Source organism: Castanea sativa, chromosome 3, assembly GCF_040712315.1.
Source record: "Castanea sativa cultivar Marrone di Chiusa Pesio chromosome 3, ASM4071231v1".
NCBI lineage: Eukaryota > Viridiplantae > Streptophyta > Magnoliopsida > Fagales > Fagaceae > Castanea > Castanea sativa.
The window spans coordinates 12,882,481-12,899,881 of record NC_134015.1 but is presented as its reverse complement, the minus strand read 5'-3'; the positions used below and the strand labels follow the sequence as shown (position 1 = coordinate 12,899,881).

General features: G+C 35.0%; 2 protein-coding genes and 1 pseudogene across 11 annotated transcripts; 2 read left to right on the top strand and 1 right to left on the bottom strand.

The window, feature by feature from the left end:
- The first annotated feature begins 396 nt into the window (after nt 1–396).
- Nucleotides 397–1,664, top strand: LOC142627345 (uncharacterized; annotated as a pseudogene).
- A 1,804-nt stretch (nt 1,665–3,468) lies between these two features.
- Nucleotides 3,469–8,306, top strand: LOC142629950 (putative pentatricopeptide repeat-containing protein At1g26500). 10 transcript variants are annotated; one of them, XM_075804005.1, is made up of 5 exons: nt 3,469–3,613; nt 4,512–4,588; nt 4,789–4,965; nt 5,110–7,243; nt 7,858–8,306. In XM_075804005.1, exon 4 carries the CDS (start codon nt 5,148–5,150, stop codon nt 6,696–6,698), a length of 1,551 nt encoding a protein of 516 aa, XP_075660120.1. In that variant the 5' UTR covers nt 3,469–3,613; nt 4,512–4,588; nt 4,789–4,965; nt 5,110–5,147; the 3' UTR covers nt 6,699–7,243; nt 7,858–8,306. The 10 variants fall into 10 exon arrangements, with proteins under 10 accessions (XP_075660120.1, XP_075660122.1, XP_075660117.1 ...); XM_075804006.1 differs by lacking the exon at nt 4,512–4,588 and adding an exon at nt 4,643–4,688 and having other exon boundaries at nt 3,485–3,613; XM_075804007.1 differs by lacking the exon at nt 4,789–4,965.
- Nucleotides 8,307–12,689: 4,383 nt separating this feature from the next.
- Nucleotides 12,690–16,363, bottom strand: LOC142627000 (FRIGIDA-like protein 4a). Its single transcript, XM_075800775.1, has 3 exons — nt 15,393–16,363; nt 13,869–14,050; nt 12,690–13,770 (listed from the first exon to the last, which is right to left on the bottom strand). Exons 1-3 carry the CDS (start codon nt 16,273–16,275, stop codon nt 12,868–12,870), a joined length of 1,968 nt encoding a protein of 655 aa, XP_075656890.1. The 5' UTR covers nt 16,276–16,363; the 3' UTR covers nt 12,690–12,867.
- Between the last annotated feature and the right edge of the window lie 1,038 nt (nt 16,364–17,401).

The following is a 17,401-nucleotide window of genomic DNA, read 5'->3' as shown; positions in this document are numbered from 1 at the left end:
TGTATTTTGTAGTGGCTTATGTAAGCCTTTAAGTATTTTGGTTGTAGGCCTTTAAGTATTTTGGTAGTAAACTTTTAAATTTATGATATTTTGGTAGTATTTTGTAGTGCCTTAAAATTTATAGTATTTTGGTAGTAAACTTTTAAATTTATTGTTTATCTTGTTTTGCTTTGATAGAAATGAGAGCAAGTTGTTGTTGTTTTGCTGAGTTGTTGTTGTTGCTGCTGATGCTTTGATAGAAATTAGAGCAAGTAAAATTTAAAGTATTTTATAATATTTTGGTTATATTCAATTTGTTGTGGCTTATGCGTAAATTTGTTATATTCAATATGTCACTTGACTTTTTAATCTTGGATCTATAGTAATAATTGTTTTTCAATTGTCTTGAAGGTTGCATCCATGAATCGCTCTTTGTTGTACAAGTTGCTTCTTGATGACTCAGATGAGGATGAGATAATTGAAGAACATGTTATGGAAACATCACAACCTAAACGTCGTCGCTCTATTCGACGTAATCATTTGGCAGGCCATGAGAGGATTTTTCTTGATTACTTTGCTCCCACGCCAGTATATCCACCCGCTTTATTTCGTAGGAGATTTCGGATGAAGCGTTCTCTTTTTCTCCGTATTCAATCTAAGGTAGAAGCTCATGACTCTTACTTTGTCCAAAAAAGAAATAGTGCCAACAAACTTGGTTTATTCTCATTACAAAAGATAACTGCTGCACTTAGAATGCTTGCGTATGGAGTATCGGGGGATTTGCTAGATGAATATGTGCGGATTGGAGAAACTACTGCATTAGAAAGTTTGAAAAAATTTGTTACTGCGGTAATTGATGTTTTCTCTGAGGAATACTTAAGAAAGCCAAACAATGAAGACATTGCTAGACTGTTAGCTCATGGCGAACGCCGAGGTTTTCCAGGTATGTTAGGTTCAATTGATTGCGTGCATTAGAAGTGGAAAAATTGTCCATCTGCATGGAAAGGTCAATATTGTGGTCATATTCGTGAGCCTACTATTGTTTTGGAGGCAGTAGCATCATATGATCTTTGGATATGGGTTACCTGGGTCAAATAATGATATTAATGTGTTAGAGCGGTCTCATGTATTTAATGAACTTGCTGAAGGACGTGGTCCTGCAGTACATTACTCAATCAATGGTCATGACTACACAATGGGATATTACCTTGCTGATGGCATATATCCAAAGTGGGCAACATTTGTGAAAACAATCCCATCTCCATAAGGACCTAAGCGAAAATTATTTGCAGCAACCCAAGAGGCGCATAGGAAGGATGTTGAGCGTGCATTTGGAGTGCTTCAAGCACGTTTCGCAATTGTCCGTGGACCTGCACGCTTTTTCCTTCTTGAAACACTCCAAAAGATCATGAAAGCGTGTATAATTCTCCATAACATGATTGTTGAAGATGAACGGGATGATAATGAAGTGGTAAATTTGGATTATGAACAAATTGATGGAGTGGATAATCCTCCTATGCAAGTGTTACATGAACAAAATGATGAATTTCTGTCATGCATTGAGAGGTATGGACGCATTAGAGACCGAGACATTCATTTTCAACTCCAGAAGGACCTTGTTGAACATTTATGGCAATTGCATGGCGAGTCGTAGGAACTTGTGCGAGTGTGTGAGTTTTATTGTAATTTAGTTTGAGTTATGTATATGAGTAATCTATGGACTACATTGTTCCAGCTATAATATGTGTTTTATTTTATATGTTTTATTATAAAGTTCCTCTATTTCATAATTTAGTTTGAGTTTTGTATATATATAATTTGGAGTTAAAATAAAATATTATTGTTACGTTATCATGATGATTGAGAAATTGTTTTAGTAAAAAAAAAAAAATGTATAAGTATAATTTGGGCGGTGGTGGAAGGGTCGGTGGCGGCGGCAGCCGCGGTGGTGGAAGAATCGGTGTTGGTGGTAGTGGTGGCGGTGGCTGTGGCGCTAGCGACTGCGGTGGCGGTGGCAGCCGCGGTGGTGGAAGAATCGGTGTTGGTGGTAGTGGTGACGGTAGCGACTGCGGTGGCGGTGGCAGTTGCGGTGGTGGAAGAATCGGCGGCGGCAGTGGCAGCGGCGGCGGTGGCGGCAGCGGTAGCGGTGGTGGTAGCGATTGCGGTGGCGGTGGAAGAGTCGATGGTAGCGGTTGCGGGTAGTTGTGATGGTTGTTTATTGTAATGAATATAATATTTTATTGTAGTGGATATATTATTTTATTGTGATGTTTATATTATTTTATTGTGTTAAAAGCTAAAATAGCTCCACTGTTGCAGCATGTTTTGTAAAGTGAATAGGTAAAATAGATAAAGTAACTTTTGGTGGAGCTAAAAAGCTAAATTTTTAGCTCCACTGCTGTGGATGCTCTAACAGAGGTAATCCTTTTGGCCCTCTCTCCCTCTTTTGTCTTTCCAATATTCAAGATCCAAGAGTTTGCTTTTTATTCAATTTAAATATTTTAAATTATATTTTTTAATTTGATTGATTGATAGGAAGTATGCTGGTCTTGCATAGCTCACAACATTGCATAGTGCACACAGCTTGATAGGACAACACTACACAGTGCACATAACACTGCACAATCTGCCCACATACCACATTAGTGCACATCTTGATTCCGCACAAGGCCATAAGTCCATAGTTCACACTTCACAGCTACCCCCAACTCAGCACACGGTCATACACTAACCCACTCACACCCACACCTAATGTATACACACACCCACTATATCTTTTACCTCTTTTTTTTTTTTTTTCTTATGCAACTTTTACTTAATCAATTATTATAAGTTATCCTTCTCAAAAAAAAAAAAAAATTATTATAAGTTATCACACCAATTAATAATTTGATATATACCATATCAACTCATTTGTATTATAGTGATTAATATTATTTTAAATAGATTTTAAATAAAAAAATTTCAATAAATATTATTTAATTAATATTTAAATATAAAAAATATCTCACTTGAAATTTTTGCCCTAAGGGTCCCAAAGTTGTTGAACTAGCCCTAATTATAAGTTCATCCTTTCAATATGAAATAGTATATGCAGTCAAGAAAGATGTGTCCACCTGCATTATTGGCTCTCTCCAGTCATGTATGCACAACAATAAAACTTAACAAAGCTTTAAAAAAAAATCATTAAATCACAAAATAAAAGGAAAAAAAAAAGAATAAATTTGATAAGAAAATGTTAGTTACAAATTTTTTGACAACATTAATTTAGAATATTTACTTGAATAAAAATAAAATATTTTAAGTGTAATTTATTATTGATAAATAAAAAAATAATATCAGTGGTAAGTTGGATTAAAACCAGTAAACCAGTTTAACAATTTATTATCGAAGGTTTCTCTTCCTTCCCTCCTTAAATTCGACAATTTAGAGTTATTAACGGTATAAAAACTAAACTAACGTTAACTTTGGCTCTAGGTTAAGAAGTTATTGTTAGTTTTAAATGACGTGTCAAATGCTAGACGTTAGAAATTCTGATTTTATTATTTCCGATTGCGCTCTCTTCAGTCTTCTTCACCTTCGCAGTGCAGAAGTCGCAAAAGTAGTAAGCAGAGAATCGGGAAGCTACTGCGAGGTGAGTGTTTGTTGATTGTTTCTTTGTGTCCTAACAAGTTACTATGAGAAACTTTGGTATTGGGAGTTATAAATTTTGTGGCGTTACGATAACTTGTTCAATTTTTGTTAGGCTGTAAGTTGTATGCAATGTGTTTGAAGAAATGACTATGAGAAACTTTGGTAGTGAAACATTATAGTTGTAGCCTTTTTTCTTTGGTAGAAGCATAGGGTATGATTTTTGTACCAGGAACAAAGCCCTGTGAAAATAAACGGAAGAAGTTTTTTTTTTTTTTAATTCAATGAAAAGAATGGAATCTTGTCCTCATATCAAACATTTTGTGGAACTTTGTCCTCGTTCTGAAGCATTTACACTCTTCCTCACTCAACTTATGCACCTTCAAACCCAGAATGAGGAAAAGGAATGCAAACCAGCATCTTTAGATGCAACCCAACAAAACTCAACCCAAATCATAAACCAGTCAAAGCTCCAACACCTTGCACCACCACCAGTCCACCAGCAACAAATTAACTACCGCTGATCTATGTGGATCGGACCTTGAGAGAGAGAGAGTGCAATTGAATAAACGGCTGATTTTTTTTTTTTTTTAACAATAGCGATTAATTGTACCCTCAACAATTTATCAAAACAATTGTACCCTCAACAATAATAACGAGATAATGTTCAAAGTTCAAGCACTACTTCTCTATGCTAGTTTGAGGAGGCTGATGCACTGCAGATTTGTGTGGGTTTAGCTATTTTCTTCCCCAAATGCTAATTTAACTAGCCTGATGGGAATGCTCTAGTCTGTGAAATCAATCATAGTAAAAAAATAAATAAATAAATAAAAAACCTGACCCACTGAATTTTCTGCTGCTTCTCTCTCTTTCTGTCTTTGTGCACCATCAAACCCCCGTAGCCATCATTCTCAAGCTCAACTTCTCAACTACATTGGTTGATCAAACTTCCATCACTTTAAGCTCGTTCTACTTCCAGGTACTAATCTGCCTCTATCTCTCTCTCATTTGTTTCCTTTGTTTGGTTGCTCAGAAACTGCAGGAAAATCAAAAAGAAAAGCTTCCAAACTTTGCTTATGGTAGTAATTTTAAAGGGTTTTCATTCTCTTTGTTATTAATAATGGTGTGCCAATTGAAGTGCCTTGAATTTGAAAGAGTTTTATGCGTTATTGTTTTCAGTCCGATTCCATCTGTGGCTTTTTTCAATTCCAAGTATTCAAGGTCTGAAAACTCACTGGAAGCTTAGACTGCTGATAGGCATTGTGATGTCCATTGGGCCCCTTTTGTTTTAGGGAAGCTTCTACAAGTTGAAATGCTAGTTTGTAGAAGGGTTTTTTTACCATGAATTTTATTAAGGTGACTTTTGCATAGAAACTTTATAGCTTAATGTTATGTGTAACAAACATCAATGTGTGTTTTTAGTAAGTCAATTTCAGTTTATGTTATAATTGGTTTGATAAAATTTCCATTTTGACACTACAAAATGTGATTTCAATGCAGTCTGCTCAAGCAAATCGTGAACAAGATAGTCTCCCTCAATGATAGTGAAACGAATAGCACCCACTAAATCCATCATAAACCTCGTCCATCATCACCACCACCACCACCTTCATCTATTAAGCACCAACCATACTCACCCACCACAACCTTCCAAGCCCATTACCACCATTTCGCCACCCAACCCGGATCACCTACTCCGAGTCTGCACCATCCTCTACCAGCAACAAGACTCACCAGACCCAAGACTCCACTCCAAGCTCCACACTTGCCAGTCACAATTCGACCAAGACAACCACCTCACCCACGAGTTCTTCCTCCAAGTCTGCAACAAGTTCCCTTACTCATGGCGACCTGTCTACCGCTTCTTTCAATACACAGAAGCCAATTCACTTTCACATTTCACTCACACCTCTGTCTCCTTCAACAAGTTGCTTGACGTGATTGGAAAATCACGCAACATTGAGCTTTTCTGGGAGCTTCTCCATGAGATGGGACGACGTCGTCTTGTCAATGAGAAGACTTTTAGGATTGCGCTCAACACCTTGGCAACAGCAAGGGAGTTGAAAAGGTGTGTGGAGTTTTTTCACTCTATGAATGCATGTGGGTATGAGTATAGCTTGGAGACTTTGAATAAGGTGGTTGAGACTTTGTGTGGGAATGGACTTGTTGAGGAGGCCAAGTTTGTTGTGTCCAAGTTGAAAGAATGGATAAGGCCAAGTGGGGTTACTTATAAGTGTTTGATACAGGGTTTTTGTGATGTGGGTGATTTGGTTGAGGCTTCAAAGGTTTGGAATTTGATGTTGGATGAGGGGTTCCAGCCTGATATTGATGCGGTTGAGAAAATGATGGAATCCCTCTTCAAGATTAATAGGTATGATGAGGCATTGAAGTTATTCCAGATGATGAGGACAAAAAGAATTGATGATTTGGGTCTTTCAACTTATAGGCTTGTGATTGAGTGGATGTGCAAAAGGGGTAAGATTGCACAAGCGTACATGTTGTTTGAAGAAATGCATGAGAGAGGGGCTCAGGCTGATAATCTAACATTGGGATCGCTTATATATGGGCTTTTGGCAAGAGGGAGAGTTAGAGAGGCTTATAGGATTGTGGAAGGGATTGAGAAACCGGATATCAATGTGTACCATGGGTTGATAAAAGGACTTTTGAAGTTAAGAAGGGCAAGTGAAGCAACACAAGTGTTTAGGGAGATGATAAAGAGAGGGTGTGAGCCTACAATGCATACCTACATAATGTTATTGCAAGGGCATCTGGGGAAGAGAGGAAGGAAGGGAACTGACCCACTTGTGAATTTTGAAACTATTTTTGTTGGTGGTTTGGTTAAGGCGGGAAAGTCTTTAGAAGCCACAAAGTATGTAGAGAGGAGTTTAAGGAAAGGGCTTGAGGTTCCCAGATTTGATTACAATAAGTTTTTGAAGTATTATTCAAATGAGGAGGGTGTTGTTATGTTTGAGGAGGTGGCAAAGAAATTGAGAGAGGTAGGGTCAGTTGATTTGGCAGATATATTTGAGAGGTATGGGCAGAGAATGGCTACGAGAGACAGAAGAAGAAACAGAGCAGTGGAACATTGAGAACTGATTTAATGAATGAATTTGTAGATAATTATTTGCTACCAGGAGGTTATATGACAAACAAGAAAGGAAGTTGCTGGATTGAAAATTAATTAATCAGGAACCTTTCTCTCTCTGCTTCCAGGTCCCCAAAATTTTCTCCCTTTGATTGTACTGTTTTGAGGCGCAAAGGATGTGATCTTATAAATATATGAAGTGTAAGAGATGACCACTGTAGTAGAAGATATGGTAATCCCTAGTAGCTGAGCTAAAGCTTACTTATATTCTATGCATGCACACATATTGATGACTTTTAAACTCAAAATCATTTACTTGGAGCAAATTGCTATTGCCTTCCTAGGAGCATAAGGGTGTGCTTTGTACTGTTCTTGAGATATTAGAGTTGGTTGGTAGTGCAGTTGCAAGACCATCTTGCATATTGATGAGCAGGATGGGGAGGAAAAAGTAAAGTCTGTTTCGCTGTCAATTTTCATCTAACTCATGGCAAATAGATGATAATGGAAGTGATATCCAATATGAAAAAGTTGTCTGCAATGGAAGGTCAGGTTAGTTGCAAAATTTCACTTTTTTATGATTTCCTTTGTTATGTTTGTAGTTCTATAATTGTTCTTCAAGACCTTATGCTGTTATCTATAGAATGGTTTCACTGTTATAGTTAACCTTTGAGAAGATGCTCCTTCCTACTACATATTAACACTATTTAATAAAAACTTCTGTCATGTTCGATTATCACAACATTGATTTGGTCAATGTCAATTACGAAGCTCATATATAAAATTATAGATACACTCATGCATAATTGCACACCTAATATATATATCAAGAGAGAAAGGATTAAGTTATGCCACTGTAAATTGAGCAATTTTGTATATGCAATTTTTCAAACCCATAGTGGATCAGCTACACCCTATGTGTCCCTTATGTGTTCTAAACTTCCCGTCATTAAATTAAGTTGTTATTACTAGCTCTCCATCCTTCAATACACTCTGCTTTATGTAAATAAACTTCAATTTTCAGCAATTTAGATGTGATGGCATTTGGCCTCTGATCAACCTGTTATTGCGAGCATGACAAGCAGAAAGAGAATTTTTTTCATGCTCCCGACTTGTTTTTCCTTTCATATATTTGACGATTGATAAGACATCCCCCTGTTTCTCAGGTGAGGCAACAGAAAAGGTGCTACTGGTGTCGTGGTTGGAAAAGCAATATCCAGCTGATGTCGATGTCATTTCAGCAATTTTTGTTTTAAATAAAAATTGTGTTAAGCTTAATCTTGGTAAAGTATAATATCTTGGGGCCGATGAATGCATCGAATGCTTGATGACTTCAGACGTTGTTGTATGGGCTGGCCTTACTCCCAAGCACTGTGATTGCCAGACTTTTTGTTCCATGCTCACATTCAAATGGGTTATGACTGGATGTTCTGTTTCCTTTGGCAATCTTGCAGTCAAAGTTGTGGAGTTAATTAAGCCATATCTACTAGTAATTTGAGATACGTACCCAAGTGGAGTTATTCCAACCAAAAGTTTGGTTATTTTGTACAGTATGAAACTAATTAATGGCACTTAATTGGGCCAATGGACCTGTCAATGAATAAACATTCTCACATTCAGTTACCTGGTTAGACATTTGATGAATAGTCAAATTTAATGGGTCTTAGTTCTAGTAGTACTGTCACAGATTTCATTGATTCACTTTGGTTTGCATGTAATACTTGATGTATTTTTTAGGCTACCTTGTGTGTTCATTTCATGAGGTAGCTCATTAGTAATAAAATTCTTGCTTACCAAAAAAATATTGATCCCCATTTCAGACAATGAATAGATGTTGCTTTAATATTTTCTTACTTTTTTTTTTTTTTTTTTTTGAGTAAACAATGATACTTATTAGAACACATACAAAAATAATAATACTAGTATTTTAAACCAAGTTTATAATACATTACATAACCAAAATACAACTACACAGTAAACAGCGAACACTAGACACACACAACTAATGTGAAATAAACATTTTTTTCTTTTTGAGTAAACAGTAATATTTATTAGAACACACACGAAATAATATTTTCTTACAAAAAGACTGATTTTTATCAGCTCTCTTAGTGCGTAAGTGATTACATTGGACCTAACTTACAAGGGTAATTATTATTTCACACATTTTATTGCACATATCTTACATAATTTATTTTTTGAACTGAAACCATGACTTATGCCAGTTCAAAAAAAGAAATGTGCGTAATAACACTGCCTAAATTACAAATATATGATGTTGCCTTAGAGATTGTGCCTCAAACATGTAGTAGCTTCACTGTTGTAGATGCAAGACAAACATGAGGGATGTATGATTGCCTGAATTACGCTGTGCCTCCCTTCGGTACCCTCACTAAATTAACAGTGAAACATAATCATCCTCACGGTAATTGCTTCACTGCATTTATTTTCATCATCTTATTATTCTTATTATCTTAAACTAGCTCATTAAATTAAAGTATATTCATGATATATGTTTCTAAAAATAGATAAATAAAAATATTTATAAAAAATAATACTCTTTAATTGAAACTATCCTTATTTTCAAAAAATATTTTTTTAAAAAAATATTTACAATTCGATAAGTGAGATATGAAGCTATGTTTGTATTCTTTTATTTTCATTAAGAAAGGACAACTGCAAATTTAATCTTAGTAAGTGGATCGAAGTTAGAGTTTTTTATTGCATTTGTCTATGAAAATTAAAGCTTTCTTTTTAGTTTATTTTATTTTTATATTTTTCTTATATTGACTTGTTTTTAGACATGTAAAGGGACGTTTTTATTTAAACTATTTAAATTTTGATTGAATTTTTATATGTTTCATAATTTTTAAAACTATGAGTATATTTTGACATTGTAATCTTTAATTTATTTAACAAAAAATATGAATTTAAATGTTTAGAGATTATTAATTCTAATCAATATGATGTATAAAAGAGGTCATTGTTAACAAAATGCTTAGACTAAATTGGTGGTTTAACATAAAGATTTACTTGATATAAAATTAAATAATCTTATATACGCAATTCATGTATAAGTTATATATAGTAGTCACAAATTCACGCATTATACGAGAAAATATAATATAAATTGTAAGTGCACAATTGCACCTGGCCCCAAGAACAGTTACGGGCTCAGGCCCAATGAGCCTTAAACAATATGAATTTGTAGAGTGTGGGCTCGAAACCCAGGTTAGAAGTGTTTTAGGATTAAATGACAAGCCAAAGATTGCGAACACTTGAAAACAACAAGGAATATTGTAAATCCACCTCCTCGAACGTAAGCCAAGAGCTGTTCTTATATTATCTCTTTCTCTTTTTTCTTTTTCTTTTTTATTACAAAAAAGGGGATCCCTTCTTCCTGTTCTAGATTGCTCCTTAAATACTCCTCTTTTTGATACTTTGTACACGTGTTGCCCCAACTCCCCCTTAGCCTAGATATTTCTTTTCTCAGTGCCTTTGAACAATAACCAGAAGTTTCCCTTCCACTGTTCAGGTGTCACTTCCCCATTAATGCGGCCAGGGTGGTAGGTGCAGAGTCTTTAATGTGGAGGTGGCAGCCTTTATCTTTGGTATTTCTCTAACATAGGTGCTTCCAGGACATTCAAGGGTTCACCCCTTTTAACCATTGATCTTGACCGTGTCATTCCCTAACCTTTACCATGAAGTCCCTGGTTCTCCGGTGTCCGTCCAAGGAGAAATTCACCCTCGGCTAGATCCTCGGATCCTCGGCGTAGGGGCCGACCCGTAGTACTAACAAATTCTAAACCCAAGAGCAGGTCGGCCTTCCTTAGCATGGCCCAAAGGCCCACATTCCCATCGGGGTCTTTTTACTCCCCACATAAATATTTTAGAAGAATATAATGTAAAATTTGTAGTTTAATAATGCGTGTTATTTTAAAGTATTTTCTATTTTTATAAGTTTTATGTAATGGAACATATAATGCATTTTGCATTTAACAACAACAACAACATATAGATATATAGATATATATATATATATAGATATATAGATATACATACATACATATATATATATATATGAAAAATGCAATTTAATAAAAAAATATTTAAATCACATTATTATAATATTATTTTATATAAATGGAGAAGGTGTTATGAAAAAGAAATTTTAAATATATCATAACCGGTTGACAAATTTGAACACATCTAAGTTTTTTTTTTTTTTTTTCATTTTTAAATGTACTCCCACATTCAATGGAACACATTTAACATGGTATATTAAATTTAAATTATTACATAAGTTTAGAATAATAACATTTTTTTTCTTTTCAAATATAAATATAATGTTTATATTGTTAAAACCTGAATTTTAAGGTAATCTTTTAAATATTTTTTATTTTATTGCTTTTTTAGGGTATGATCTCTAATTTCAAATGCCTATTTTGTTTGTATTTTTTAACCTAAAACTAAAAAAGTTTGGCCCAAATAACATAAAATTTCATACTATTCAACCCAAAAATTAAGATGAAGAAAAAAAAATTTTGAGCCCAAAATTGAAAAGATAAAACTACAAAAAGAACTAGTTCAAGGTCCAATTAGTCCAAAATGGATCGAAGTAGACTAGAATGGACTGAAATGGACCAAATGGATCAAAGTGAACCAAACAGACCAAAATCGACCTAATGGATAGAAATGTTTCAATGGCTTAACAAGATCAAAGCAACAATAAATGCTACGATTCATATTTTAGATATCAAATAGATAAATAAGATAGGTAGAATCATGTATACCGTGGCCTTCCATATTTGATTTTATAAAATGCATACATGGTTGCAAAACTGATATGACATTTAATATAATTGGTGTCCCATCAACAATATAATAAATAATTTGATTATTTACTCTTTTGCTGTATCTAAAAATTGACTTATCCATGTAGTTGAACTAATTGGCACATCTTAGCTAAGAACTATGTAGTTCAACTAGTTGGCACATCTTAGCATTTCTAATAGAGACATTCGGAATTCAAATTCTAATTCCTCCCTCCATTGTAATTGTTTGTTGAATTATAAATTTTTTATTATAAAATAGTCATTAATTTGAAGCATATATAACAAAAAATTTAGTACCTTTTATAGTCCATTTGGAAATAGTTCATTTAGCTGAAACTGAAAATTTTTTGCTGAAAATACTGTACATAAAGCTAAGAGGTAGTTCAAATAGTACAACGGGACCCATGAATAATACCAAAAAGTGTAATAGGACTCATGAATAATAGCAAAAATAAGCTAAATTATAAATAAATAAATAATTAAGCCAATGTCAAACACAACCTTAATAACGATCTTTTAGATAGTAAAATTTGTAGAATATAAATCCTTCATTCCACTTTTTGTGTTTTACATTATGTTCTACCAATCACAATTTGAAATATATATATATATATATATATATATATATATATATATATAAAAATTTTCTCTTAAAATACCCAAAGTAAAAAAAAAAAAAAATGATATAATTGGTGGAAATATAAAGTGAAACTTGAAAAATGGGACAAAATTTTTAATCAGTCCACATTAGTGTCGCCGATTCCTATCCCTTAATATAAACTCACAATGTATGATTGCCTCTTCCAACTAGTACTCGAAGGCCCTTTTATGATTTAATTTTTACCAAGCAAACTAGGGAATCCATTGTAACTGAGAGGACTAACAAGTTTATTAATGTGGTCGAACTGAGCTAGTCTACAGAGAATTGGCCAGAGCATAAGCTCAAGTGGTGGGACGACTGAACTCAGTTTGACCCATAATTTTTTAGGGGTTTGGCTTACCTGAACTCGGTCTGAACTTGGTTAAAAAAAGTACTGGAGACCCTTTTTTTAGATGAATTATGAGTATGAGTGAATTTATTGAAAAACACAGGACAAGCATCAAAGGCTTCGTATATACAGAAAGCATTAGACAACACATCGCGAATTTGCCAGTGAGAGATATGAGCAATCATCAAGACTTTCAGATTGCCTAAACTGAAACAATAGTTCTTTTTATCTTCAAGCCATATACAAAAATGTTCATTCATGGACAAGCTAAATTTCATTGAGAGGGAAGACAGAATGAAAGTAAAACTGTAAGAGTAATGACTATAATGTAACTTCTTTAAAAAAGCAATATCTAAAGGTGATAAATAGCAGGTGGCGGGCACTGAGACTGCTTATCTCTATTGTGAGTTTGAGACACTGACCTATCATCATGATAATTAGGGCTCCTAAGTCGATTCCCTGGGTAATAAGAAATTGATCTGTCTGGATGTGAATTAGAAGCAATGCCTACAGCTATTTGGGTTCCAGCTGATCCAATCTGCTCAGTGCTCCCATTTGCAATAATATTTGTCCCATACTGACCAGATGACGAGCTCCATGGGGTGCCAGTTTGGGAGCCCACCATTCCATAGTATCCAACAGACGAGTTTGCATATTGGGGGACGGGACTGGAGTACGGGAAACCATACGGTGCACCTGATAAACTAACACGTGTGGGATCAGGGGAGGAGCACGCCAAACCATACGGTCCAGCAGATGGGGTTAAGAATTGTGAATCTTGAGCTGTGAATGAGCTTTCTGGCTGATAATGAGTTAGTTGCCTCGAGTGGATTGTACCAACGGAAACATTTGGAATAGCTGCTGCCACAGCCATTCCAGCAGGTGGGTTTAAGTATTCTGCACCTTGACCTACAAAAAAACCTTCTCGCTGAGGATAAGATGGCTGTACTGAGTGGATTGAGAAAGCTGCATTCACAGATGCACAAGATTCATCTGTCTGAGGACGCTTAAATCTGCTCTGCTGATCCCGGCCAGCTTTGTGGTAGTTGGCAGTACATTTATTTGTGATCTTCTGTTGCACCTGAGCCTTGGATTTAGAAGCTGCTTTCATTGCCTTCCTCTCTTGATTCTGCCTTTTCAGAAGCTCGATGCGGTTTACAAGGTTCCTAGGATCATAATGGGATCCAAGATTGTACTTATCAATGCATCGTAACATCGCTTTTAGAACAGCTATTTCTCTATTTGCCATCTCATTCTGTGAGGAATTTAATGAATTGTAGTATAAGCAAAGCAGCCATTTGATCCTAGTTATCAAAAGCAACTATGATAAAGAAAAGGAAGAGGCAAATATACCTTTTGGTCAGGTTGTATAGATCCGTAGTTTCTACTGATACTCCTCCATATTTTCTTCTTGGAATGCTTCAAATGGGCTTTGAGCAGGGGTCCTGGAGGGAACTTGTCATCTAGTTCGAATGCATATATAAATCTGATAGCATCAAGTCGCTTATTCTTTGTAAGGAGTTTTTGGATAAAATCTAGGACATGTAAAACACAAATGAAGGACCTTCATCAGGGTTTGGGAAAAGAGGAGTAAAATATGATAACAACAAAATAAGCAATAGCCTGACTAAATACCAAGGCAATAACAGTGACAGATGCAGCAAGAAGAGATTCCACTTGTGGAAGGGAAGAATAGAGAGTAAAAAATGTGAACAATAAAGTAAAATATAATTTACTAAGAAATAAACCCCCTAGCAATGAATACAATACAAAGACTTACAACAGCAAGAGCACAGTTACCATAAATTCCCTTTGCAGGGTCCACTTAATAAAAATAATTTACACATAAAACAATCAAGTGTTACCATGAGGCACTCAAAACCACAAGGGCTACCCTGAGTCCTCATGAATTGGCAAATCTGAATGTATCAAAATCTATGTTCCAGAAGTACTCTGATTTCCAACCAGGAAACATCTCTTTGTTTTTCTTTTTTTATAAGACCCATGAACGTTTCTTTTTCTACATTACACGGCACAACATTTCAAAAATTCATATTAGAACAGAGGAAAAGTTCCAGATTCAGTTAAAATGCAGTGTAAGTACAACAGAAGAAATCAAAATGCCAGAGAGAGCCAAAGAGCTATGGACTACTATATCTAAATCTTATAGAATCAATAAGGAACGTTATATGTCAGAAAAGTAAGAGAACTGTGACTATTTTAAGACGGTTATATAATTCATGTGGCTGAGCACCATAATCATATAATAAATAAGATTGAAACTGTTTAACTTAATCTTAGGGGTAGACAAGTAATAAAGTTCAAAAAAATGAATAAAAGTAGATATGGAGTTTAAGACATAAAAAGTCGTTCAGCCATGAAAGGTTACATTTTGGTAATTGTCTAATTGACACGCTCATTGCAACAACTTTCAAACATACTGATTCGAAATGAATATTGAATGGTCAATACCAAGATTTGATGTTACTAATGCTGATAAACAATGCGATCAAACATGGGACTCACTGTCCTAGAAGAAATCCCATAAGTGATGAAGAATTAATTTGTCAGAGCATCAAATGCATGTTCATATCAAAGCATTCAAACTAACCAAACCAGCTAAAGAGTAAGAACCCCTCAAGCTTTCAGCCATTACATTTTTTGCATTATATAAGAACAACTGACCATACAAAGTACAGAAAGAGCAGTAGTAATTAGTAAGGCCATTGAGTTACCACTCCAAATAGTGCAATAATAATACCACATTACCACATTACCACATATAATTATAAATAACAAGCACCAAAAACACTCCTCAAACTATCTATTTAAGAAAATTTTCAATTTCAAAGGCAAGAACAATTCATTGAAACTTACCGAGGGCCCTGTTAGCAAAACCAAGAGCCCGAACCAACTCCGGAGTCTCTTTACGATGCAAACTATATTTCAAAAGCTCCAAAACCTCATCCTCATCAAACTCAGCCACCAATCCAAATGCACCCACAAGCAGCAAAAACCCCAAAATCTCCCAAGAATTCTCAATATCGTCTTCTTTTATATTTCCCTTCAATTCAAGGGCTAGTTTCATTACCTCTTCTCTCACTTCTGCTCTAACCACTGGTTTCACTCTTAACAACTCCTCCAACAAAAGCGCACAACTCCACCTTGAAACACGAATTTCTTTATCTGTATTCCCCTTCTCCAATTCCTGTAAGTGACTCCATTTCACTGCCTCAAACACTAGCTTCCCAGGATCCACATAATCCTTAAGTGCATTATATAAATCTTTGTGCATAGATTCATGCTCTTTCGAATGATCATTCAAATACAACAACACTGCCTTCCAACCTTCATTTATTGGAATCTCATAAGAATTCCCATTGTTTTCAGGCAAAGTTCCCTCAGTATCCGCTTGGTCTTGTTGGTTTGAGAATTGGGTTTCCTCAGATTTTTCTTGGGATTCAAGAGCTGGACTCAATTGGGTTTCTTTGGAATTGACTTGGGATTCATGGGTTGGAATCAAAATGGTTTCTTTATAATCCAAATGGGTTTTTTGCTGGGATTGGAATTCTTGGAGTTTTGATTGGATTGAATTGTGAATGGAATGGAAGTGGTCCTCTAGGTCCTGCCATTGGAGAGTGAAATTGGCAACAGCTGCAGCATGAGTTTTGAGAAGTTTGAATGATTTGCGAAGGTTGTGTGGGAGTTGTGGAAGTGGAGGAAGGTCTGGAACTGAGGAGGAAGTGGACGAGGAGGACATGGAGGAAAGCGAGAATTCCTAGACTAGACAACAGGGTTGGTAGGAGGAGGGGATTTGTGTAACGACTTTTGCTTTTTGTGAATTGTGAGTGATCAACTTCACTCTACGTGTGCTAAACGGCATGCAGTTTATGGAAATTGCTAGAACCATGGATTTTTTTTCTTTTCTTTCCTCAAACTATCAAGTTAAGAAATTTAAGGATAACACACATCCTAATCATAGGTCAAAAGTTCCCCAACAACAAAATGAGGGGTTGGATTGACCATGTGTGTGTTTGACTTGATATTCCTCTAACTTCTCTTTTAAGTAATAACTACAATGTTTTTTTTTTCTCCAAATTAAGAAGCATTTCTACCCTCTTGTCTTTTTATGTTATGAATTTAACAATTTCATGCTTATGATAAGTTGAAGAGAAAAGTCTCTCGACACCAAATAATTCATTTAATCATTTTACGCCCTCCTTTGTGTTTTTGAGTTATACTATTAATCCAGTCAAGTGCTTTTTTAATTGTTATGCAAGTAAGATGTGTAAAAGTTAGTGAAACATTCGGCATTCCTTGCAAAACTATACGTTCAAGTCAAATAAACCAATAAACTTAAACTATATCAAATGGGCACTAAATTTCAAACCTCATGGGAAAAAAGGGAAAGCAAACCCATTAAACACAACATACTCTCTATGATATTCACCTAAATTAGGGGCGTTTAAAAACTATTTAATGTGTTTTTCTCTCTATAATACAAGTTCATCTCTATACAAAAGAATATTGAGGCAAGAATTACCAAGCCATTGACATATTACGTCATGTTTTAATGTTTTGGAATGAATGATTTTGCAGCAGTGGACAATAATAATTTGTTATGACTTTGACATGAAAATGGAAAGTAGTCTGAATTAAAATAGGGAGCTAATTAAAATGATGCAAGCAGTACCTTGACACTTTGGGAAAATAAAAAGTGATTTTAATTTCAACTTTTTTACAAGATGAAGGAAGAGTCACCAAATAATTCTGATTGTTGAATCAAATAGGAAGAAACAGTTTTAAAAGTTAAGAATTTTGCACCATTTACAAAGTTTCAATTCCTATCAATCATGTTTCACATTCCTATAATGTCATATCTACTT